The following is a 25,526-nucleotide window of genomic DNA, read 5'->3' as shown; positions in this document are numbered from 1 at the left end:
AGAAGTGGAAGTGGAGGGAATGCATATAGGAGACCGGTTGCCCATGAGAGGGAGAACGCATCTCTTGGCTGAGAGTGAGAGAGCAAAAGTCCTCTACTTTGCGGTTTTGAGGTGACACAGAGGTCTCTGCGAAGATGACCCCAATGTTGGAATATTGAGTCCGCTACTGTGGAGTTGAGGGATTACTCGTGCGGATGGAAAGCGCGACTTAGGTTGTCTGCCAACACATTGTCCACTCCCGGCAAATAGGTGGCCCTGAGGTACATCGAGTGGGAGAGGGACTCCGCCCATATCTGCACAGCTTCCTGACACAGTAGGTAAGAGCCTGTCCCTCCCTGTTTGTTGATGTACCACATGGCCACCTGGTTGTCAGTCTGAATCAGGATGACCTGATTGGAAAGGCAATCCTGAAACACCCTGAGAGCATATCTGATTGCTCGCAGCTCGAGGAAATTGATTTGGTGTTTGGCTTCCTCTGGAGACCAAGTTCCTTGTGTTTGTAAATTGGCAACATGGGCTCCCCAGCCGAGGTTGGAAGCATCGGTGGTGAGAATTATTTGAGGGTCTGGAGCGTGGAAGGGCAGGTCTTGGAGGAGATTGATCTGATTTTTCCACCAGGCTAGAGACTGACTGAGTGAGTCGGTGATGTGGAGAGTGGTTGATAGAGGTTGGACAGACTGAGTCCATTGTGACCTTAGAGTCCACTGCATGACTCTCATGGCCAAGCGGGTCATTGGGGTAACCTGTACTGAGGACGCCATGTGTCCCAGTAGGATGAGGAAGTGGCGTGCAGTCGTGCGGCGCTGAGACTGTAGTTGGTGTGCGAGGGAGATGAGAGTGAGAGCTTGCTGTCGAGACAGACATGCCTTTGCCTGCAAGGTGTCCAAGTCTGCCCCCTATGAATGATAAAGTCTGAGATGGGACTAAGCAGGATTTTGCGTAGTTGACGAGAAAACCTAGCGAAGTCAGAGTATGTAAAGTAAGACGTAGGGACGACAGAGCAGCTTGCTGAGTGGGAGCCCTGATCAACCAATTGTCTAGACAGGGGTAGACGTGAACACCTTGAGCCCTGAGGAAGGCTGCTACTACCCGAGGCACTTGGTGAAGACTCGTGGTGCAGATGCCAGGCCGAATGGGAGCACTCAGTATTGATAGTGCTTGGGGCCAACTAGAAATCTCAGGAAACTGCGATGAGATGAATTTATCGCAATGTGCGTGTACGCATCTTGGAGATCGAGAGAGCAGAGCCCGGGAACCCAAGGTTACCATCTTGAACTTTTCTCGTTGGAGGTACTTGTTGAGGGCACGTAGGTCCAGAATTGGACGAACGCCTCCCGATTTTTTGGGGATTAGAAAGTACCAGGAATAGAATCCTAGGCTTTGTTGAGAGAAAGATACTGGTTCTAATGCTCTGGACTGGAGGAGGAGGGACATCTCCTGCTCCAGGTGTAGTGAGTGGTCGGATGTTGTCCACGCCTGTAGAGGTGGGGAGTCTGGTGGAATAGAGAGCAAGTTCAGGCAATAACCTTGAGAGATTATGGTGAGGACCCACTGGTCCGAGGTGATTGTGTGCCACCTGTTGTTGAAATGGCATAATCGATCTCCCACTGGTATCTGAGGCAGTGGAAACTGGCTGCTGCTCTCTATGCAGGAGTCAAAAACCGGAAGCAGGGCCCGGCTGAGGAGCTGCTTGTGGCTTTTGTTTACGAGGTTGACGATACTGGGCTTTATGGAAAGGTCTCGTGGAACGAGTCCTAGACTGTGGTGGATAGGACTTCTTTGGAAGGAAGAATGACTTTTTAGTATCCTTCCTGAAAGACTGTTTGGAGGAATACTCAGAGGGCATCAGAGAGAGCTGGCAAAGGGTGTCATGATGGTCCTTGAGTTCTGCCACCGTCCGCTGAATCTGTTCCCCAAACAGATTGTCTCCTATGCAGGGCAGATCAGATAATCTGTCCTGTACTTCAGGGCGCAAGTCCAAAGACTTAAGCCAGGTCCATCTTCTTGCTGAAATAGCAGTTGCAGATACCCTGGAAGCAGTGTCAAAGATATCATACGAAGATCTTATTTCATGCTTCCCTGCCTCAAAACTCTTGTGTACTAGGGTTAGAAGTTGTTCCTGGAATTGTTGAGGCAGGGACTCTGCCAAGTCCTGTATCTGCTTGTATCTGTTGTACTGGGTCAAATACAGCTGGTAGGAGGCAGTCTGAGAGATAAGCATTGGTTAGGATGTGGTTAGTGCAGTTAGTGTAGCTGGGTTCAAAAAAGGTTTGGATAAGTTCTTGGAGGAGAAGTCCATTAATGGCTATTAATCAATTTTACTTAGGGAATAGCCACTGCTATTAATTGCATCAGTAGCATGGGATCTTCTTAGTGTTTGGGTAATTGCCAGGTTCTTGTGGCCTGGTTTTGGCCTCTGTTGGAAACAGGATGCTGGGTTTGATGGACCCTTGGTCTGACCCAGCACGGCATGTTCTTATGTCCCTGGAAGATACGCCGGCCAATGGCATCCAGGAATTTCTGTTCCTTACCTGGGGGAAAGGAAGAGTGGGGTTTTGATCTTTTTGCCTTTTTTGGGCAGATTCTACAACTACAGACTGGTGATCCAGTTGAGGTTTCTGGAAACCTGGGGCTGACTGGACTAAATAAGTGGTATCAGCTTTTCTGTTGACTGGAGCAACAGAACCAGGGTGTTCCCAGTTCTTTTTGAGTAGATCCAAAAGAACCTGGTGAATAGGGATGGAGGCTATTTCCTTGGGAGCATCCAGGAATTGTAACAGCTCCATCATTTGATGTCTGTCATCTTGTTCAGTCTGCAATTGGAAGGGAACCAATTCAGACATTTCTTTCACAAAATTTATGAAAGATAGGTCCTCTGGAGGAGAACGCTTCCTGCTTTCAGTAGGAGAAGGTGGCGATGGCAAGTCATCGGTGTCTTGAGAAGAATCATCGGTCCAGGTGTCATAGGGATCAGGACCTGCCCCTCTAGGAGCCTGAGAAGGACGGGACGATGATATTCCTGAAGGTCCCGGACTAGGTTCCGAAGGCATCGAGGGAAGTACTGGAGGCACCGATGAAGGCATTGACGACATCGATGGATGGATCAGTGGCGCTGATGGGAGCATCGTCATCAATGGTAGAGGCATCGGAAGAACTCCCGATGGAGGAATGCGGAACGGTGTTTCCCCTCCCAATGACAGAGTAAGCGGGGAGGGCACCGGAGCTATCGGGAACCCAGGATCCATTGGTGGAAAAGCGGCTATAAGCACTTCCATCTTCGAGAGCAGTGGTGCCAGTGCTGCCTGAATCGGATCGGTGGTCGGTTCCACAATCGGCACCGGTTTCGGAGGAACTTGGAGTCTGTGCATTGCCTTATCAATGGCCTCCTGAACCATCCGGTCCAGTTCTTCATGGAGACCTGGAGCAAGCAGCCCCGGCTCCAGAAGGGAAAAAGGAAGCAGAGGCATAGCCAGAGGGACCACCGTTAAAGGCGGAGTTGCGGCTCCCGATACCCGTCCAGGTGAGGGTTGCCTTGGTTACCCCGTCGCAGAAAGGGTCGGTGCCTTTTCTGGACGGGGCTTTTTCGATGGCGGCTCGGATAATGGCGAGGTCGAAGATTTTCCTTCCTCGATGGTCAGAGACTTGCGGTTTCTCTCTACGATGTTTCTCTCTACGATCCCCTAGGTCCTGAGGGGGAGTAGAGGTAGTTGAAGGCCGAGAAATTGTCGACGCCGGCCGGTCACCGATACTGGCGCAAAGTGGACGGGGCCGGTTCAGACGTTGTCGATGCAATAGACGGCGTCGGAGATTGAGAACGGAAGAGAAGTTCCATTTTCTCCATTCTGGCCTTGCGACCTTTTGGTGTCATTAAGGCACATTCGGTGCAAGTCAGGACATCATGCTCGCACCTGAGACACATTACACAGATTTTATGCGGGTCTGTAATGGACATGGTGCAAGTACAGTCCAGGCACCGATGGAACCCCGACGCCATGGCCTTTGAAAAATTTAGCCGCGGTTCGGTTGACGGCCAGTAGGCCGCAAGGGCCAAACTCGATGGGAATCGATCAAAACTGGGTAAAAAACATACCGGAGTACTTTGGAGTCAAAAATTTGAAGGAGGGACCCCTGTGGGGTATGAAAGTTTTTAGTAATTCTGTGAGGAAAATTCCTGTCAGGAATCTCTGTAGAGCTCCTTAACCCACATGGCTACTGCTGCGCGGAAAAAAGAAGACTGAAGAGGGACCCCTGCTGGCTGCAGGTTTAGTGCCATGCTGGGCATGCCCAGTAGGTGCCAAAGTTCTAGAAACTTTGACAAAAGTATTCCATGATTGGGCTCCATCCTGTGATGTCACCCATAGGTTGTTAGAAATGTTCGTTCCTAGTATCTAATAGCCGTTCAATTTATAAGCCCCTGTTCAAATGTTTTCTTACTGTAATAAATTGTTCCAATGTTCTTACAATGTATTAAGTTGTTCTCATGTAAACCGGAGTGAAGGCTGATTGCTATACTTCGGTATATAAAAGACTCGAAATAAATACATAAATAAATAAATAAATGTGAGGACTACCATCCTGCTTGTCCTGTGAGAAATAGAGTTATCCTGCCTACATCAGATTTTCATCCCATCCAAAACTACACACGGGATTTCATAAACTCACACAAACCTGTATGCAGTAAAACAGGAGGCATTCTGGGGTCTTATATTAGATATATGCAAAAACTCAATATATTCAAAAGGTGCACACGGACAGCATAGTACATGACAACAGAAAAGACGATCTGGCCCATTCAGTCTGCCCATGTACCCTTGTCCACACTGCTCAGGATATCTCCCAGCCATGGGTGTGACCACTTGCAAGGCTATCATTTTTGTTCTTGCCCTCTTTTGTATTCTCCCATCTTTGGTAGCTCAGCAAACAAAATTTCCCACTTAGTTCACCTAGCAACCCTCTCTTCCCATGCCTAACTGTAAAGCTTTGTAATAGTCCTAAATAGCTATTAATACCAGCATGCTAATATGCACCTTACTTTACATTCCATTTTACTTTGCCTAAATGCATGTGTGCACATTCATCCACAAAACAACAATAAATAGATGGATTCTGGTGGGTTCCTGTACAAAAGATCTGAAGTACCTTGCCTTTATGGCATTACTACGTAGTAATAACAGACTTAAAGACAAACACCCTTGCTACAGAAGAACAAAAACCTCCTGCTGGGAATCGGGATGGCAAAGACCAGTGAAAGAAAAGCAAAATTGCTTACCTTGTAATAGGTGTTATCCCAGGACAGCAGGATGTAGTCCTCACATATGGGTGACGTCACTGACGGAGCCCTAGTGCGGGAAAACTTTCTGTCAAAGTTTCTAGAAACTTTTGACTGGCCCTGTGAGGCCACTGAGCATGCCCAGCATGCCATGATATTCTCTGCCACAGGGGTCTCTCTTCAGTCTCGTATGTAGCAATAAGCTTTAGCAAAAATAAAATAATAAAAGGTATAAGACCCAACTCCGCGGGGTGGCAGGTGGGTTTCGTGAGGACTACATCCTGCTGTCCTGGGATAACACCTATTACAAGGTAAGCAATTTTGCTTTAATCCTAGGACAAGCAGGATGCTAGTCCTCACATGTGGGTGATTAGCAAGCTAGAGGCTGAATCGTCCTGAATGGAGGCAACATTGAAGAATTGTTGTTGAAAATGAGTCAACCGAAGATCACAGCAGATTGGATGTAGATGGAGTTGGGATTAAACTGGAAACAAGTTCTTTAAGACAGATTGTCCATAGGCTGAATCTTGTCGTCCCTGCTTGTCCAAACAGTAATGAGCTGCAAAGGTGTGAAGAGAACTCCATGTTGCTGCTTTACATATGTCAAGGATTGGCACTGAACGATAGTGTGCTACTGAGGTTGACATTGCTCTTACTGAATGTGCCTCTACTCGTCCTTGGAGAGGAAGGCCTGCTTTTTCATAGCAAAACTGTATGCAATCTGCTAGCCAACTGGATAGAGTATGCTTACCCACTGCTTTACCTGGTTTGTTTGGATCATAAGAAACAAATAGTTGAGTAGATTTCCTGTGGACTGCAGTGCGGTTTATGTAAAATGCTAATGCACGCTTACAGTCCAAGGTATGTAAGGCTGTTTCTCCTTGGTGAGAATGAGGCCTTGGAAAGAATGTGGGTAAAACTATGGATTGGTTCAAGTGGAATTCTGTAACTACCTTGGGAAGGAATTTTCGATGTGTACGGAGAACCACTCTGTCATGTAGGAATTTTGTATAGGGTGAGTACGTGACAAGTGCTTGTAACTCACTAACCCTTCTAGCTGATGTAATGGCTATGAGGAAGATAGTCTTCCATGTGAGAAATTTAAGATCACAGGAATCTATGGGTTCAAAAGGAGAACGCATGAGCCTTGTTAAAACCAGATTCAGGTCCCATTGGTGGTTTTAGGTGCGTTAAACCTCTCATAAATCTAATGATGAGAGGTTGCGTGGAAATTGGTGCATCTCCCATCTTGTTATGGTAAGCTGAGATTGCACTTAAATGTACCCTTACAGATGAAGTCTGGAGACCAGAGTCTGAAAGATGGTATAAGTATTCTAGCAGAGAAGTTGTGGAGCAGGAGAAAGGATCAATAGTCTTTTGCCTGCACCACAAAGTAAACCTTTTCCATTTCGAAGAATAGTTCTTACGTGCTGAAGGTTTACGTGAAGCTAGAAGCACTTGAGATACATTGGTGGAAAGATTGAGTGGTTGTAAAATCAAGCTTTCAACATCCATGCTGTCAGGGATAGGGAATGAAGGTTGGGGTGGCGCAACCGACCCTGATCCTGAGTTATGAGAGTGGGAGCTACTCCCAAGCGAATGGGATCTCTGATTGAGAGGTCTAGAAGTGTGGGAAACCATACTTGTCGAGGCCAATACGGGGCTATGAGTATCATGGACCCCTTGTCCTGTTGTAGCTTCACTAGAGTTTTGGTTATGAGCAGTATCGGAGGATACGCGTATAGTAGGCCTGAGTTCCAAGGGCAAGCAAAGGCGTCCTTGGCTGGCTGGTTTTTCTGTTTGTGTAGAGCACAGAAGCTGTCCACTTTGTGATTCAGGTGTGATGCAAAGAGGTCTATTGTTGGTTGACCCCACCGTTGAAAAATCCTGGTCTCTACTGAGGGATCCAGGGACCATTCGTGTGGGTGGAAGTGACGACTGAGTCGATCCGCTAGTACATTTTGAATGCCTGCCAGATAAGTGGCCCGGAGAAACATTGAGTGTGTTAGGGCCCAGACCCAAATCTGTGCAGCTTCTTGACAAAGGAGATATGAGCCCGTACTCCCTGTTTGTTGATGTATAACATGGCTACTGTGTTGTCAATTTGGATCAGAACAGTCTTGTGTGAAAGACAGTCCTTGAACGCATGCAGCACATAACGTATAGCTCGAAGCTCTAGGAAATTTATTTGAAAAGTTGCTTCGAGCTTTGTCCAAGTCCCCTGGGTTTGGAGATTGTCTATGTGAGCTCTCCAACCCAAGGTGGATGCATCTGTAGTTAAAGTTATCTGTGGGACTGGTTGCTGAAAAGGTAGGCCTTTGCGCAAGTTGTCCATGTTCGCCCACCAAAGTAGATATTCTTAGTTGGTGGGTCACTTGAATTGGATAATGAAGCGGTTGAATAGCTTGGATCCATTGTGATTTTAGAGTCCATTGGGTAACTCTCATGGCAAGCCATGCCATAGGAGTGACATGAACTGTGGAGGCCATGTGGCCTAGTAAGGTTAGAAACTGATGAGCTGTCGCTTGTTTCTGTGAGTAAATGGATTTTGCCAGGAGTGAAAGTGTCTTTGCCCGATCTACGGGTAGAAAGGCTCTAGAAAGGATAGTGTTCAAGTCTGCACCTATGAATTGAAGTAGGTGAGTCGGAGTGAGATGGGATTTTTGATAGTTGATAAGAAAACCCATGGAGTGAAGTAGAGAAATCATTCGACTGAGAGAAGTGAGAGCTCCTTGTTGAGATTGACTTCTGATGAGCCAGTCGTCTAGATATGGAAAAACATGGACACTTTGTTTGTGCAAGTGTCCTGCTATTACTGCCAGACATTTTGTGAATACTCTGGGGGCAGAGGCTAGGCCAAATGGCAGAACTCTGTACTGGAAATGTTGATGGCCCACCATGAAGTGCAGGTACTTGCGATGAGGAGGGAATATTGGAATGTGAGCGTAAGCATCTTGAAGATCCAGAGAACAAAGCCATTCTCCTGTTTGAAGAAGTGGAAGCATGGTGCCTAGAGAAACCATCCTGAACTTTTCCTTCTTCAGAAATTTGTTGAGATTTCTGAGGTATAGGATGGGATGTAGGCCTCCGGTTTTCTTTGGAATGAGGAAATAACGGGAATAGAATCCTCTGCCCTGCTGAGTCCGGGGCACTAACTGTACAGCCCTGGTTCTCAGAAGGATGGATAATTCTGTTTGTAGATGAATTAGTTGAGATTCTTGTTGTGGAAAGAAACTCGGTGGAGATTCTGGTGGAATTGTGAGGAAATTGAGTTTGTAACCTCGAGAGACTATGGAGAGTACCCATTGGTCTGATGTAATTCTTAGCCAATGTGTGTGAAAATAGGATACTCTTCCTCCTACTGGCAGGTCTGGTCAAGGATTCAGGAGATGGACTTGTTCTCTGGCCTGTATTTCAAAAGCCCGCAACTGGGCCAGTCTGTGAAGGGGGTTGCGGGCGAGCAGTTCTTGGCTGTCTAGCTTGGGAACGCTGTTGTGGCCTGGTTGACCTACCCCTAGAGGCTTGGGGGTAGTATCTCCTTGGCCTGTAGTATGGGCGTCTGATTTCTCTCCTAGGTTGTCGACGAGGAGGTTGTGTAGAGGGTTCTTGTGGAGCCTGAGACAACTGTCGTAAGGTTTCCTTATGGTCCTTAAGCTGTTGTACTGCCTCTTGGACCTTTTCGCCAAACAAGTTGTCTCCCACACACGGCAAGTCAACAAGTTTATCTTGGACCTCAGGCCTGAGGTTCGAAGCCTTGAGCCATGCCCATCTACGAGCGGTGATTCCAGCAGCTGCTGTCCTGGAAGCCGTCTCAAAACTGTCGTAGGCCGCCCTCACCTTCTAGGCCTTTATGGACTATGGCCTGTGCTGCTTCTTGAAATTGTGTTGGTAAAGAGGTGACAAAGTCTTCCATCTGCTTCCAGAGATTTCTCTGATACTGTGTCATATACAGTTGATAAGAAGAGATTCTGGAATTTAGGATGGCACCCTAATACACCTTTCTTCCCAGGGAATCTAGAAACCGGTGCTCTTTACCTGGTGGGGTTGATGAGTGTGGGTGGACACGCTTAGATTTTTTATGGGCAAATTCCACTACCACAGATTGATGTGGTAGTTGTTTTTGGTATCCTGGAGCTGCCTGTACCAAATATGTAGTGTCTTCACGTTTGTTTACTGCTGAGACAGAACATGGGTGTTCCCAGATGCGGTGTTGGAGATCCAAGAGTACTTCATGTATTGGAATAGCCAATACTTGCTTTGGTGGGTCAACAAACTGAAGGACTTCTAAAGTTTGTTGCCTTGTATCTTGTTCTGCAGTCAGCTTAAAGGGAATGGTGTCTGCCATGTCCTGTATGAAGTTGGAAAAAGACAAATCTTCTGGTGGGGACTTTTTCCTCTGGACTGGAGGTGAAGGCTCAGACATGAAGTCCTCAGAAGATGTATCAGTCTGCTGATCATCCCAGGAGTCATCTGGATCATCTCTATATGGAGATCTTGGGGAAGACCTGGGTGGGTGATGAAGGCCTGAAGGGATCATCAGAGGGGATTAATGGAGAAACTCCCTCCAGCGTATTTGGTGGAAGTTTGTCGATGACAACTTGATATCTCTGTAGAAGACGCTGAAAAAATGCCAAATCATGGGGTTCAGGATCTTCAGATGGTGGTTGCATCGATGGAATAGTAGTTGGTATCGATGCAGGCGGTGTTAGAAGTGTCCGTAATGGTGTCGAAGACATCGACTGTGTTGGCATCAAGATCGGCCTCGAGGAGGTCGATGGTATTTGCGCATAGACGGATGTCGATGCCGTGATGAATCTCGGTGCAGGCATCGATTCCATGGTTGTCGGTGTCAATATAGACACCGGCATCGGCATATTTACCGGCATCGATGCTATGTGCATCGGCATCGGCGGAACTGCCAGAATTTGTTGTTGATCCTTTAAAGCCTGTATGACCGCTTGTCTGATGAGATCAGACAATTCCGGCGTTACAACTGATGGAACCAGAGCAGTTGTAAGTGGTGGCGGAGGCTGAGAGATCAGATCCTGCACAGAGCCCTATGGAGGATCAGGCATCGATGGTGGTGGAGGAAGAGGCCCAGGCGCTGAAGGGACCGATGTTTCTTGGGTCCGTGGCCGCTTCACCATCGATTCCTCCTGGGGAATGGATCCGGACATCGATGGACGTCTATGTCTATGTTTCATTTTAGGTTGATCGGCAGACTTTGTCAATGCCGTGGACGATGGTGGGGACGAATGATCCCCCGATCCTTCCGGGCGAGGTTTTTTAAGCAAGATGTGCTTAGTAGCTCCGGCCAGAGACGACTTTGAAGACGTCGAGGGAGATGGTATAAGTTGTAGGTGGAACAAATGTTCCATTTTCTCTTGCCTCACTTTCCTTCCCTTCTCAGCACATTTTGGACAAGTATTAACATCATGCTTCTCACCGAGACACATGACACACTAAGTGTGGGTCGGTGATAGACATTGTTCTGTTACATACAGGGCATTTTTTGAATCCCGTAGCCATTTTTAAGTCGACGGCCGTCGATGAAAATATGAGAGATCGTGAGAAAATATTATTTTACTCAAAGAGCAAAACATGAGACTGAGGTACTCACCAGCCGGCGGAAAAAACCCGAGAGACTCCAATGAGAGAGAATATAGAGAAATTTTTGTGACTTTTCAGTCAGAAATTGTTGTGAAAGATTCACAACGGCTCCTGTCCCGCGATGCCTATAGCAGCGCGGAAAAACGAAGACTGAAGAGAGACCCCTGTGGCAGAGAATATCATGGCATGCTGGGCATGCTCAGTGGCCTCACAGGGCCAGTCAAAAGTTTCTAGAAACTTTGACAAAGTTTTCCCGCACTAGGGCTCAGTCAGTGACGTCATCCATATGTGAGGACTAGCATCCTGCTTGTCCTGGGATAAAGAGAGCTACAAAAGAAAGGTGAAGAGATTATCTTTTTCAGGTATTTCACTAAAAGGAGAAAGGGTTGTAAGACTAAGAGAAATGTGTAGAGGGGCAAGGAAAAAGCAGAAAAGCTAAATGAATACTCATCAGTATTCAGTGAAGAAAGGAAGGAAGACGACTGTCAAAGAAAGGATTGGAGGACAACATACGGAAATGAGATAATGGCTACGCCCTTTACAGAGCTCAGAGTTTGTGTGTGGAACTAGATAATCTGTAAGTGAACAAAGGGATGGCATTAGATAGGATACCACCTAGGACAGGTTCTGGCAGGTCTGCTAAAAGACCAGTTCAATTGATCTTTCCTAACAGGAGTGGTTCCATGGGACTGGAGAAGGGCAGATCTAATCAATTTCTTCTATTGGCTGACCAGAGAACCAGATCAGAGGTGGGTGCTAGATGGGGTACACTCGGATACGGTCCCAAATGGAGGTTCATAAATAAACTGAGCAGTATGGGGTGGATTAGAAAGTGTATGAGGAAACAGACAGCAGACCATGGTAGTAACTGGAATGCACCCTGAAGAAAGAAAGGTGATTGGCAGATTAAATTCATCTGACACAATCTCCCTTTGATAAAAATCATAATGCCTCCGAACCTGCAATCCACTGGATTCAAGATACATCACTATCCTTCTCTTCAGAAGAGGCTCAATTAATTTTTCTACCAGCAGTCAGACTAACTGACCTATAATTTCCAACCACTTCTCTATTACCTCTTTTATAAAGAGGGCCATCATCTGCCCTTTTCCAGTCCTATGGAAGTGATGATCTGTATGAAGTTATTAGAATTTCTTCCAGTTCTGTTGCTTCTTATGTGGCTGCCAGGACTCTTTAGTGGCTTTGACATTGGTCAGCTGATGCATCATCCAACATTTCTGTGAGCAAACTTTCCTTTAAAAGAACATCAGTGATGATCTAGTCAAGCTGGTTGAGAAGCTTGGTGAAGTTAAAGCACAAAGGCTCCCAGAGGATAAGATTCAACCTTATTATAGGGCTAATGGAGGCTATGGCCAAATTAGGGACATCGGGAAGTACAGACCAGGGAATGTGGTCCCCAACCCCAAATAGGCCACTTCCTGCCCTTCAGGGAGTTTCTACACCCAACACAAAAGAGCCTGAGCAACACAGCCTCCACAGATCGCAATCTGTACTATCAACACATGGAAGTAAAGGTGTGCTTTAATAAAAGTTCAGTTTTACAATCCTGAGGATCTTTGAGTGCAGCAGCTCCCTCTGTTGGGATAGTTGTCTTTTAGGATATTCAGAAACTAATGCGTGGCATTTGAAAAAGTCTCTGGAATACACCCAGCGGCAGAGGGTAAAATGTATTTAAAGCTTTAATACCTTTGATACTAGTCTCTGTGGATTTCCATTCTGAAAGGAGCATACTTTCCACCTCAGAATGCAGTGGAAAGGTCTTGGTAGACTTTTGAACACCTTGGAGCATAAGAGGGCACCGAGGAGCTTCCTCCACTTTAGAGTCAGACATCCTATGAGAAATGACTACTTGAGAAATAAGGAAGGCAATTTTATCCTTGTAAAACAGACAAATATCTTTAGAGGGTAATGGTGATACAGTTATTTCACCATTTTCTAAGGAACCAATTATCAATTTCCAAGCTGTCTTCTACATCAGAAACAGAGGTGCCACAAAATTAGAGCCCCCTGAAGTAAAAAAAAATAAAAGTCAGAAGAAAACCTGAATTGTTTTGCTGTCCCAGGTGCTACCACTGAAACAACTGGGACTTGTCACCAGCTCACAGGGGAAGAGGGATTCCCCCCTTCACCAGGCCTCTGTATAGCACAGAAGACATGATGTGAAAATCAAACATTCAGGAGACAAATCACCAAAACTTGAGGCGGTGGTGCCCGCAGGCAATACCACATTATTTTGACTCATAGGAGTTAAAAAAAACCAGAGGATTACAGGAGAAGACTGTAATGGACAAGAAACGCTATATTTCAAAATGGCGGCTGTTCCTGCTGACATGGTAGCCTGAGCTGAGGTAAATTCACTTAAGGGCTAAAACTGAGGACTTATCAATGTTATCCTCAGTGCTGGCTGAAATGGATATTTTTTTTTTTTTTAATTAAATTATTTCAAATTTTACAAAGAATATCCTCTTTGCACAGAAACAAGGAAACAAATCATATATTAATACACAGTACATACTGTTTAACATTTTGAATAAAGAAAACATTTCAATTACATTGTCCTCAAGTTAAGGGGGGCTTATGCCTAGATTAAGAGGAGATTAAACAAAAGGAAATAGTGTGTTAAAGTATAAGCTTAGTGGTTGACTTTTCCATTATTACCTATGACTCACTGTTACTCTGGATATTGGGACTAGGTAACACTTTTTTCTTATTTTCTAGCAGTGCCTTCAATTGTTCAGGAACAAAAACACATAGGTAGTATTATCCATTTTTAAAATACAATGGCACGGATACCTTAGAATAAATACAGCTCCCATGGAGCGGGCCTCCTGCCGCATGGCAAGGAACCCTCTCCTCCTCTCCTGGGTTACCTTAGCCAGATCGGGGAAAACTTGCACTACCTTACCCATAAACTCCATTCTCATATTTTGAAAATAATTTCTCATGATTAAACTAAGATCCTGTGAGTATATAAAGGACACAAGGAGGGTTGCCCTCTCTATTATTTCAGACGTAGAAGTCTTTAAGAAGGCAGTTAAATTTGCCATGTCAATAGTAGGTGTCACTGCTTCTTCTCTTGTTCTTATATGAGGAAGAAAATATACTTTATTAAATACCGGTATATTTTCAGGTGCAATCTTTAGTACCTCTATCAGATATTTCCTTAGAGTTATCCTTGGTGGTTCCCCAAGAACCTTAGGAAAGTTAATAAACCTAAGGTTCAAGTTCCTGGTTTTATTTTCCCGTTGTTCCATTTTCCTATTTAGGATAACTCGATCCTGGATTAGTGCCACCTGGATATCTTGGATCTTCTTAGTCTGTTCTTCCAAGGCTTGGATCCTTTGTATTTGATTCTCAGTCCCTGAATTGAAGTCTCGGGTAACGGCTTCCAGTTTTAAAGAAACAGTTTTTTGCTGTATAGAAACAGTTTGTAGTGCAACCCCCATCTGAGCCAATAGCACCCATAAGGAATCCATAGTAACTGTCGGAGGTTTAGGAAACATGGTCTTTGCAACTTCAGATTCCAAAACTTCACCCGTTAGAGTATTGATAGAAAAAACTGCCTCAATTTTGGGGCTTGCCGTTTGCAATTCAGCCATGCTTCCCTCTTCCGGGCCTTGAACATTACTCCCACTTCCCACGGTGGCACCCGCAATTGCATCTTCCAATCCCATCTGGGTCGCTTCTGCACTCACCAGACTTGAGAAGTTTTGGGGAATCGGCACCGGAGGAATCCTTGAGTCTGGGGGGCTAAGGGTGGTTTCTCCAGAATCGTTCGCGGCTCCTCCCGCGGTCCGTTCAGCGGAGAACTGCTCCCCCTGTGTAGAAAAGCCAGCAGCCAGCTCTATTAATGTACGCTGTCCTGGAGGTAGAGTCGGGGCTGCAGGGTATACCCTTACACTGCCTTTTCGCTTCGGAGGCATTTTGAAAGCAACAATAAGGCAAAAATTCAAGCAAGAACTAGCAAAACACGGAGAGCGTCTAGAGCCGTGCTGCTACTCCGCCGCCATCTTGGCTCCGCCAAATGGATATTTTTTTTAAGAAGATTTAGCCTTCTCACAAAATGAACAGGAGAGGTTGGCAGCAGTGCTAGAACACTGGCTCTCACAAGCTGAACAGCAGAACAGAAAAACAAACGCTGGAGAGCATCTCACAGCCTGAAATTGCATCCACTCCCCATGAAAAACTTATCCCTTTCTAGTGGGTTAAGTCAGTAGTTGCCAAACCTCTCTTTTTAATCTTTTAAGAGAACGGCAAAAATTAGAGAGACAAGGAGATGAAGGGGGAATTTTTTTCCTGCTCAGGATCCTTCAAAGGTATAAAACACTCTGTGGGGCTAGGAGTCTCCTGGAAGGGCTCGTCGAATTGGTAACAAAAGCCAGCAGCCTGGCCCACAGAATAGTAAAAAAGGCTCTAAATACATGACCAAGAAGAGAATAAAACCAAGCCAGGGAGACAAATATACTGCTGCACCAAAAAAAGTATATCCTGCCATCTGTTGGAGACAGAGAATACTGACTTTGTGACAGAGCTGCACCATGGTAATTACCAGTGATGTCTCAAAAATAGGGGGAGTAAAGCCACGCATCTGGACTGGTACAGCAGGATAAGGAATGCAGAGTTATACATTTTGGAAGAAGAAATCTGAGACAGCGGTACATAATCTAGCAGCAAAATATGTGGTATCCTGCCACCACGCTGGAAATGAAACCGGACCATGGACAATAAACACATGTGAAAGAGGGGATGGGGTGAGAGGGAGGGGATGACAAAAGATCAGTTAGGGATTATTAGGGAGGAGGAATAACTTAGTGGTTAGAGCAGTGGACTATGAACCAGGAGACCAGGGTTCAAGTCCTGCTGTCGCTCCTTGTGACCTTGGGCAAGTCACTTTACCCTCCATTGCCTCAGGTACAAACTTAGATTGTAAGCCCTCTGGGGATAGAAAAATACCTACAGTACCTGAATGTAAATCGGTGTGATATCTCAATTGAGATCGAATGTCGGTATATAAAAATAATAAATAATAATAATAATTATTATTATTAGAAAGGCTTGAGGGTGAGAGGATCACTGGGGGATGTGAAAAGGGTTGAAGGAAGTGAGAGAGGGGATTGGGCTAGGGAGGTGAGAAGAGCTGGAGAATGGAAAAGGGGATCACACCTGGAAGGGGCAGAGATTGAGAGAGGGGTCCAGTTGAGAGGCAGAATCAACTAGAGAGCATGGAGGATTAGCTGGTGATGCTGAGAGTGAAGTCATTTTTGGAGGGGGACTGCACCTCTGCTAATTTGTTTTGGTTATCCTCTGGGGTCACGTGACAATTTCAAGTGGTAAAATGGGAAGCCACAAGAAGGAATAGAAAATAAATAAATTACACCACTGTTACTGAAGAGACCTTATCTGGAGTAGTGTGTCCAGTTTTGGAGACTTACTCCAGAAAGATATAGACAGAGTGATGTTCTGCACGAGAAGCCCTATGAAATTAGACTTAGGGACATAAGAAGTTCCAAGCTGGGTCAGACCAATGATCCAACGAGCATAGCCTTCTGTCACCGAAAGAGGACAGTCCAGGTCACTTGAAGTACCCAGCAGATCCTAATTCGTACATCCATTCCCTGTTGCTCATTCTCAGAAGTGGAGATCCCTGTACCTGCCTGGCTAATAACTGCTAATTCACTTAGATGCAGCTCCAACACTGCTATCTACGATGGCGGGGGTGGAAGGGAAATAGAACCAAAAAAGTTATTTAAAGGGACAAGAGTAACAGAAAGGTATGAAAAAAAAAATAAGTGTGAAAGCTTGCTGGGCAGACTGGATGGACCATTTGGTCTTCTTCTGCCGTCATTTCTATGTTTCTATATATATGTTTCTAATGGATCTGCCCTCCAGAACTTGTCCAAAGTATTACTAGCGCTAACCACATTCTCTGGTAACAAATCCCACAGCTCAGTTGTAAGTTGACTGAAAAAATACTCTTAATTTATAGTAAATCTGCTACTAGTTAGTTTCATGGAGTTTTCTTAAGTCTTAGTATTGCCTGAAAGCCCTATTAACTTTAGTCACCTTTCATGATTTTGTAAACCTCTATCATATCCCCTCTTAGTCTATTCACCAAGCTGAAGAGTCTTAACCTGGTTAGTTAAGCGAGCCATCCATCCCTTTGATAATTTTGGTTGTCCTTCTCTGTACCTTTTCTAGTTATGCTATATCCTTTTTGATATGGGGGATGACCAGAATTGCACCAGGAGTACTCAAAACGTGGTTACCACCATAGGTTTATAAAAAGACATTATGATATTCATAGTTTTAATCTCCGTTCCTTCACAAATATCTTCCTAACACCATTTTGATAACTCTTCTCTGGACCGCCTCCATCCTGTCTCTGACCCTTTTGCGATATGAGCTCCAAAACTGAACACAGTACTCCAGGTGAGGCCTCACCAAGGACCTGTACAAGGGCATATCACCTCCTTTTTCTTACTGGTTATTCCTCTATCTATGCAGCCCAGAATCCCACTGGCTTTAGCCACTGCCTTGTCACATTGCTTGGCTGTCTTCATGTCATCAGACACTATCATTCTGCGATCTCTCTCCTACTCCATGCACATCAGTCTTTCGCCCCAACCCCCATCATATACATCTCCTTTGGATTGCTGTTATAACAAATGCATGACTCTGAATCCTAGATGCCAAACCTTTGACAACTCCTCGAACTCTCTCTCCCGTGTGTTCACTCTGTTGCAGATCTTCGTGTCACCGCAAAAAGACAAGCTTTAACTTCTAACTGGTTCAATGTTCCCTGTGGGGTTAGCAGCAGCATTATTTAACATTTATTTAAGACCTCTCTGCACTGTTTTGGATAAGCAGGGAATTCAATTTAGAATGTATACAGATGAGTTACAGTTGTTTTTTGTAGTAAATGGTGATCTTGGAGCTGCTCTTAATTATATTGTACAGATGTCTAAGTGACTAATGACTGGATGAAACAAAACAATTTCAGACTGAATGTGCAAAAAACTGAAGCAATTTTCTTCTCGTGGGAACTTGATTTTCTGACTAAATATAAGTATGCTTTCTGTACTGGGAACTGTGAATCCGTTTAAATATACAGTTCGTAACCTTGGTTTTTATTTGATACAAGGTTAACTTTTAAGGATCACATCCTACATGTTTCAAAATCTGTTTTTTTCAAACTTACAGGGCCATTGATCAAAATGCATTAGGGAGGGAAGGAGGGATGGGGGGAATAGACAGATTCTGGGATGGCACACATATTAGTCATCTATTTATACCACTATTGGAGGGTCATCTAGTAAGTCGAGGTGAGGTTTTGGTGGTGGTCTAGGGTTTTGGGGCCAGTTTTACATGCACAGGCAGACTTACAAACAAGCACAGTACACATCAGTGAAGATCTGATGTGATTTGGAATGAGGAAAGGTGCACAATGATGAGATTTCTACAATGTACTCTCGCCCTAGCTTGATAGCACCCAGGTAGAGAAAGCCAGGAGCAGCAGACCAAAATGCCTGTTTGGTACTTTGCAAGCTGCGAAGTGAAAATATAGTGGATGCGATAAATGTATCGCACCCTGTGGTAAAATATCTATGTGAAGCGTTAAAATAGCACACATGCCCTCCCCCACCCCTTTTTTTTATTGCGGTAGTTATTCATGCAAAATTTATAGCATTTTGATGAACCTAAGAGTTAGATTGCTGAGACATTTAAATATATAGTGGAGTCGAATGATTTCCAGACTGTGGTCCATGCATTGGTGCTGTGCACTGCTGGCTGTTGTAATTCTCTATTTGTAGGATTGCCTTGGTTCAGAGCAATCCAAGTCCTGCAAAATTCTGCAGCCCATTTAGTATTCAGCGGTCAGCGCTGGGAGCATATATCTCCAAAGTTGAGGGAGCTTCATTGCTTCCCGTAGAATACTGGATCAAATTAAAAATATTAGTTTGGGTTTATAAGACTCTTAAATTATAGGGCCCCAGTTACCTGGCAAATATTCTGAAACTACCATGCTCTCAGTCCTGTGTTGAGATCAGGTGACAAAAACTTATTATCAAGTCCTACAATTAAGACAGCACGATTGCAAGAGAGACACTCGAGATATTTATTAGTGGTAGGGCCCAAATTGTGGAACTCTTTGCCTATAGCTTTACATACTACCAATATCATCAGTGTATTCAGAAAGCAGCTGAAAGCATGTTTAAGCAGCCTTTTAAACTGTGAGGATAGATATTGCTCATCGGTGTTATGCTGAAATTTAGATTTTTAAATTTTTTTCTGGAATGTGATACATTTTTATTGCTTTTATTTTGTTTTATTCTAATGTTTGTATTATAATTAATATATGTATATTTGTTGTGATTATTTTAATTGTGATCTACCTAACATGTTTTATCGGTATAGGCAGAATATAAAAATGTTTAAATAAATAAAATAAAGAAAACCTCTGCACTATCACTCACAAAGTTTGATGCCTTTGTTTTGATGTAATTCTTATTATGTTTCATGCTTTGTATTTTTTTTGTTAAAATTCAATAATTTTTTTTTAAAAAGTTATTGAATAGAACCATCCTAGAAGTGATCATTGAGGAACTCCACTCTTATTTCTTGCTGTAATCCATTCCACCACCTTGGGACTCATTCCTAAACTGCTTCCTATGTGGAACCGTATCAAAAATTCAATTGCTGAAATCCAATTAAAGCATATCAAATGCTCTTCCTTGATACCACAAGACAGCCCTACAGCCTGGGAGCGAGGGCTGTGGAACATGAAAGGAAAGTTACTGCATTGTGATGCTCATGCTTACCTTCTCAAACCTCAGCTTCACTGGTTTAGGGTTGGTAGCAGTTACAGCCTCTGCAATCTCCTGACCAATCTTAAAAGACTGCTCCTTAGTGGCTCCTTTTAGCAGCACAAACATACTAAGGAAAACAAAAATATAAGATCTAAATCAATACTTATTACTGGTGTGCCTCTTTTCAGCACTTGAGACACTAGTTGGTTTGCTGGGAAGGGCTGTGCTATGTGAGAGATTCTGACATGGATAGGGAGAGATTCTCATGCACTCCCTCTGAAATAATGCACTTAACTCCTAGCAATCTACATACAGCAGGCACACCCCTATTTGTTTCCACTTCACTGTGGTCAGCAAGGAAAGTTGGTAACATACTGGATTTTTTTCTGGGCTTCGAAGAGGTGGGTGTGAAATCTGGCCTGAAAGCTGTTTTTGTTTGGTTTTTTTTCAGGGGGTACTTAAACCAGCTATATTTTGAATCTAGACGGTTAAGATTTAAATTATCCAGGTATGCCTACCGGCATAACTTGAAACCTAACCAGTTATATTCAAATACAACTGGATAGGTTTATAAATTATCTGGGAATTTAGACCTGGATAATGTTAGCTGAGTATCTTCAGCGGGAGACTTGCCCTGCTGATTATCTGTAACAAGTTAGCTGGATAACTTGACTGTCCGTCTGCTTTACTGAATATGGACCTCAAAGTCTAACACACTTCAATTACTTTCAGCTACAATCTAAAAAGTAATAAAATAAACAATATCTGATAAGGCTCTAATCATACCCCAAAACTTCCTTAAAAATCCAAGTCTAGTTCTTTTCTAAAATCCATAACATTCTGACAACACTGAATCTCCTCTGGTCATGAATTCCATCAATGGGAGCAGAGAACTTCCGTTTCTTAATTCCCACTAATTTAGCCTCTGATATAGATGGACAATATAACAATGTTTCTTGGGAAGATCTCAACTGAAGAACAAACTTGCCTACCTGACCATATCATGGATATATTTAAAGTAGAGTTGCTTAACTGTAAGATGTGTTCACCGAAGACACCATGATGTCAATCTGCACCCATAAGTGACATCATATGATGAAGCCCGGCATGGAAAAACTGTAAACATTTCCAGAACTTTCACTGAGTCTCGCTGGGCATGCCCACAGCATGTGGCCATGCAGGGTCCCTTCAGTCTCTCTTTAGAAAGAATGAAAATAAATCTTGGAGAAACCAACTTCATAGGGATGTAGGTGGGTTTCATGAGGACTGACATCCTGCTGTCCTTGGAGAACATTTGTTATAAGTAAGCAACTCTGATTCTCTAAGGTCAAGCAGGATGGCAGTCCTTACACATAGATAAGCCCCCAATGAAAAAAAGGAGCAAGAATTAAACAATGCCAATCGGCCCAAGAATTGGTAACAAGGCTTTTTTGTATTTTATTTCTAACCTATTGGGGGGGGGGGGCAACTTGGAACAAAAACAACAGGCCCTAGGTGGGAAGAGTTGGGTTTTACACCTCAAATTCCAAACGACAGATTAGCCAAACATACTGTCATATCAGCCATCCCTATACAAACAGTAATGACATTGAATAAACGGACAGAACTACATGCTGCAGCCTTGCAGATCTCCACCTTGGGAATTAAACGCAGGATAGCCATGGATGCTGCCATGGCTCTGACAATCTGCTAGCCAGTCAGAAATAGTCTGCTTGGTAACAGCAGTCCCCAGCATGTTTGCATCAAAGGAAACAAAAAGTTACTAGAGTCTGAAGCTCATTGACCCCTGCATGCTGAAGTGACCACCACCAAAAATATGACCTTCCAGGTCAGGTACTGCAGGTCACAGGAGTGAACTGGATTAAAGGAAGATTTCTTCAGCTGGGACACCACCACACTGAGGTCTCAGGACACAGCAGGAGGTCTGATGGGAGACTTCAAATGAAGCAGACCCTGCATGAAACATACAACTAACAGCTCCGCATCAATGGGCTTACCTTCTACATGGTGATGGTTGGCATCAATTGCACTAAGATGGAACCTGACAGAGTTTGTCTTGAGATCAGCTTCACACATGTCAAAAGTAATCAAGCAGTTTTTGTGTGGAGCAGAAGTGATATAGGGCCTTTTGCTCAAAGCACATGGCAAACCTCCTCCATTTCTGTTCATAGGACTTTCTAGTGTAATCCTTCCTTGAAGCCAAAAGAACACAAGACCCACCCCTCAGACAGAGCAAGAGGTTACAGAATCAACCTCTCAACATCCAAGTGGTGAGCAATAGGGCTTGAGGTTGGGATTGTACAACCTGCCTTGATCCTGAGTGATGAGAGCTGGAGAAAACTCAAACTTGATTGGTGCTTTGATGGACATCTCCCTCAAGACCTAGCTCGGCTATAAGGGGGCTATGAAGATTATAAGAACATAACAACTGCCATGCTGGGTCAGGCCAAGGTCCTTCGAAACCAGTATCCTGTCTCAGACAGTGGCCAATCCAGGTCACAAGTACTTGGAAGATCCCATAAAGTAGTCTAATTCCTCTTATTCACTCTTAGGGATAGCAATAGCTGTCTACCTGGATAATTATTATGGACTTTTTCTCCAAGAACTAATTTAAACTTCTTTTAAACCCTGCTATGCTCATCACCTTGACCACGTCCTCTGGCAACAGATTCCAACAGCTTGATAGTGTGCTGAGTGAAAAAGTACTTTCGACAATCTGTTTTGAATCTGCTGGTTGTTAGTTTTACGGAGGGTCCCCTTGTTTTAGTAGTATTTGAAAGGATAAATAACCGTCCTTTATTTGCCCATCCCATCCCACTCATGACTTTATAAACTTCTATCGTGTTCCCTCTTAGCCGTCTCTTTTCCAAACTGAAGAGTCCTAGCCTGCATAGCCTCTCATCATAGGAGAGATGTTCCTTCCCCTTTATCATTTTTGTCGCCCTCCTCTGCATCTTCTCTAGTTCCACTGTGTCTTCTTTGAGATAGGGTGACCAGAACTGCACGCAATCTCAAGGTGAGGTCTCACCATAGCTCGATGCAGATGCAATATAATTTATTTATTTATTTCGGATTTTTATATACCGACATTCTCAATACAAGTATCAAATCAGGTCGGTTTACATAGAACAGAACTGTCGCAATAAAGGCGTTACATTAAACAGCGTTTCTTAACATATGAGTAACATATAACATATAACATAAATATAAATGATACAAATTAAATATTACATAGACAATAATAATAATAACTCGTCAACAGGACGTGGATAAATGTAAGGAATGATTAAAGCGTTAATAAATATCTTGAATAATTAAAGGGGTAGTCTAAATTGTGATATGTGGGTACATAGACCTTGTTGATGTGCAAAAATCCGAGTTATGTATGAGTTAAAGAAGACTGATGAGTCAGAGAAGAAGTCTTAAACAGGTGTGTTGTTCAGATCTGGCGTGGTTGGTTCTTGAGGGGAGTATGGGTGATCGAGGATCTGATGTTGGAATATTTTTCTCTTTGACCGGTGTCTGAGTGATCTTGTGATTCTGTATAGGCTTGCCTGAAAAGCCACGTTTTTAGGTTTTTCTTAAAAGTTAGATGGCAAGTCTCTTGGCGTAGATCCGGCGGTAATGAGTTCCAAAGGGTGGGCCCGGCTGTGGAGAGTGCTCGTTTTGTTAGTGTAGTTTTGATCGGGGGAGCATATAAGGAACCTTTGTAGTTGTACCTGATGGGTCTTTGTGATGTGTGAGGGCGGAGTTGTGAGTTTAGATTTAGGTGGGCGATGCCCATGATATCCTTGTGGATCATTGATAATGTCTTGTAGGTGATTCTAGCTTTTATAGGAAGCCAGTGAAGGCTGTGAAGAATAGGTGTTATGTGGGCTCTTTTATTTGTGTTGGTGAGTAGCCTCACTGCGGCATTCTGCACCATCTGTAATGGTCTTGTGGATAAGGCTGGAAGACCTAGCAGTAGAAAGTTGCTGTAGTCCAGCTTAGACAGAATTATAGACTGGACTACTAGCCGGAAGTCACTGTCACTTCAGTGACTTCCGGCTAATAGTCCAGAAGAGGTTTAAGATTTTTTAGCACTTGGTGTTTGAAATAGCATTCTTTAGTTGTGTTGGTAATGAAGGATTTGAGGTTGAATTTGTTGTCGAGACGCACCCCCAGATCTCTGACGGAGGTGGAGAGGTTAGTAGTTAGTTTTGAGAATTGTGTTGCGCTTTGGGAGTTGGTTAGGATATGGTTTTCGTCTGGTGAGATGATGAGGATTTCTGTTTTGTTTGGATTGAGTATGAGGTTCAAGCTGGATAGCAGAGTGTTGATAGCTTGTAAGCAGTTATTCCAATGTGCCCAGGTTTTTTGCAGTGATTCGGTGATGGGCATGAGAATCTGAATGTCATCAGCGAAAATATGTTTTAGCTTGAGGTTAGAAAGTAAGTGGCAGAGTGGAAGCAGGTTAATATTAAATAGCGTAGGGGAGAGAGATGATCCTTGTGGTACTCCTCGAGTTGATTTGATAGGATGCGATTCTTCATTATTGATTTTTACTTTGTAGAATCTGTTCTCCAGGAACGATTGGAACCAGCTATGAGCTTCTCCTTGGATTCCTATATCGGATAGCTGCTCGAGTAGGATGGTATGGTTGACTGTGTCAAATGCGGCGGATAGGTCAAGAAGAGCGAGGAGGTAAGGTTGTTTTTTTTCGAGATTAAGAAGGATGGTGTCAGATAATGATGTTAGGAGTGCTTCAGTGTTTTGTGATTTCCTGAAGCCGAACTGGAAAGAGGAGAGAATGTTGTTATCCTCCAGGTATTCCGACAATTGCTTGTTGACGAATCTTTCCATCACTCTTGAGATCAGCAATCTCAATCAGCAATCTCAATCAGCAATCTCCTCCGGGCCGGAAGCAGCCAATCGGCACATGTCTGTGCCGATTGGCTGCTTCCGGCCCGGAGGAGGGCTGAGGGAGGCACCTCGGGTCGCGGCTCGGTGCCTCGTGGTCGGCGCTGGGGGCTGCCGGGGGCAAGGGTGCGATCAGGCCTTACCCCGGTGGGTCTCGGCGCCGGCTGCGCAGGCCTCGCAACGATCGGAGCTGCTGGAGCAGGTAAGAGGCCGATTTCTCGTCGCCGCGGTGGATTTAAAGGGCTCCTGGCCCTGCTGCTATTGGCGGCTGGTGTCTGTGCCGATTGGCTGCTTCCGGCCCGGAGGCAGTCCAGTGGTGTAGCCACTGGACTGGACTGCTCCCATTCTAATCCACACATACCACCAGGCTCCCAATCTCACCCCCCACACACACATATTCAAGCTCCCATTCTCACCCAAACACACATGGGGCCTTTTCATTAGGCACAGCCTTACTCCAACTTCTGCCACCATGGGGATGGGATCCTGCGATGGCCTTCCTGCTCCAGCCAATCTCTTCGCTGTCGCAGGGATGGGATTCTGTGACAACATTGCAGCTCTGATCATCTTCGCCATTGTGGGGATGGGATCCCGTGACAGCATTGCAGCTCCAACCCTCCTCTTCACTGTCGCAGGGATGGGATTCTATGACGGCATTGCAGCTCTCATCCTCTTCTTCGCCATTGTGGGGATGGGATCCCGTGACAGCACTACAGCTCCAGCCCTCTTCTTCACCGTCACAGGGATGAGATCCTGCGATGGCATTGCTACTCCGGCCCTCTTGAGCCCAAAGTGGGTGGGCCATGGCCCACCTGTGGGTATGCCACTGTCCTAGTCTCACAAGGTCCTTCTGCAGTTCCTCACAATCTGCTGCCATTTTAACAATTTTTAATAATTTTGTCTTACTGTGGACCACTTCA

At 44.6% G+C, this 25,526-nt stretch overlaps 1 protein-coding gene across 2 annotated transcripts in view; it reads right to left on the bottom strand.

The window, feature by feature from the left end:
* REV3L (REV3 like, DNA directed polymerase zeta catalytic subunit) overlaps nucleotides 1–25,526 on the bottom strand; it is a 720,104-nt gene that overhangs the window by 95,049 nt on the left and 599,529 nt on the right. For both annotated transcript variants that reach the window (XM_029595253.1, XM_029595254.1), the window contains exon 27: nucleotides 19,720–19,834. In XM_029595253.1, coding sequence (XP_029451113.1) covers nucleotides 19,720–19,834 — 115 coding nt within the window. The remainder of the gene's footprint in view (nucleotides 1–19,719; nucleotides 19,835–25,526) is intronic.

This window comes from Rhinatrema bivittatum, chromosome 3 (assembly GCF_901001135.1).
Source record: "Rhinatrema bivittatum chromosome 3, aRhiBiv1.1, whole genome shotgun sequence".
NCBI classification, from domain to species: Eukaryota; Metazoa; Chordata; class Amphibia; order Gymnophiona; family Rhinatrematidae; genus Rhinatrema; species Rhinatrema bivittatum.
Note: the sequence above shows the minus strand (reverse complement) of the source record. Positions and strands in the feature narration are given on the sequence as shown.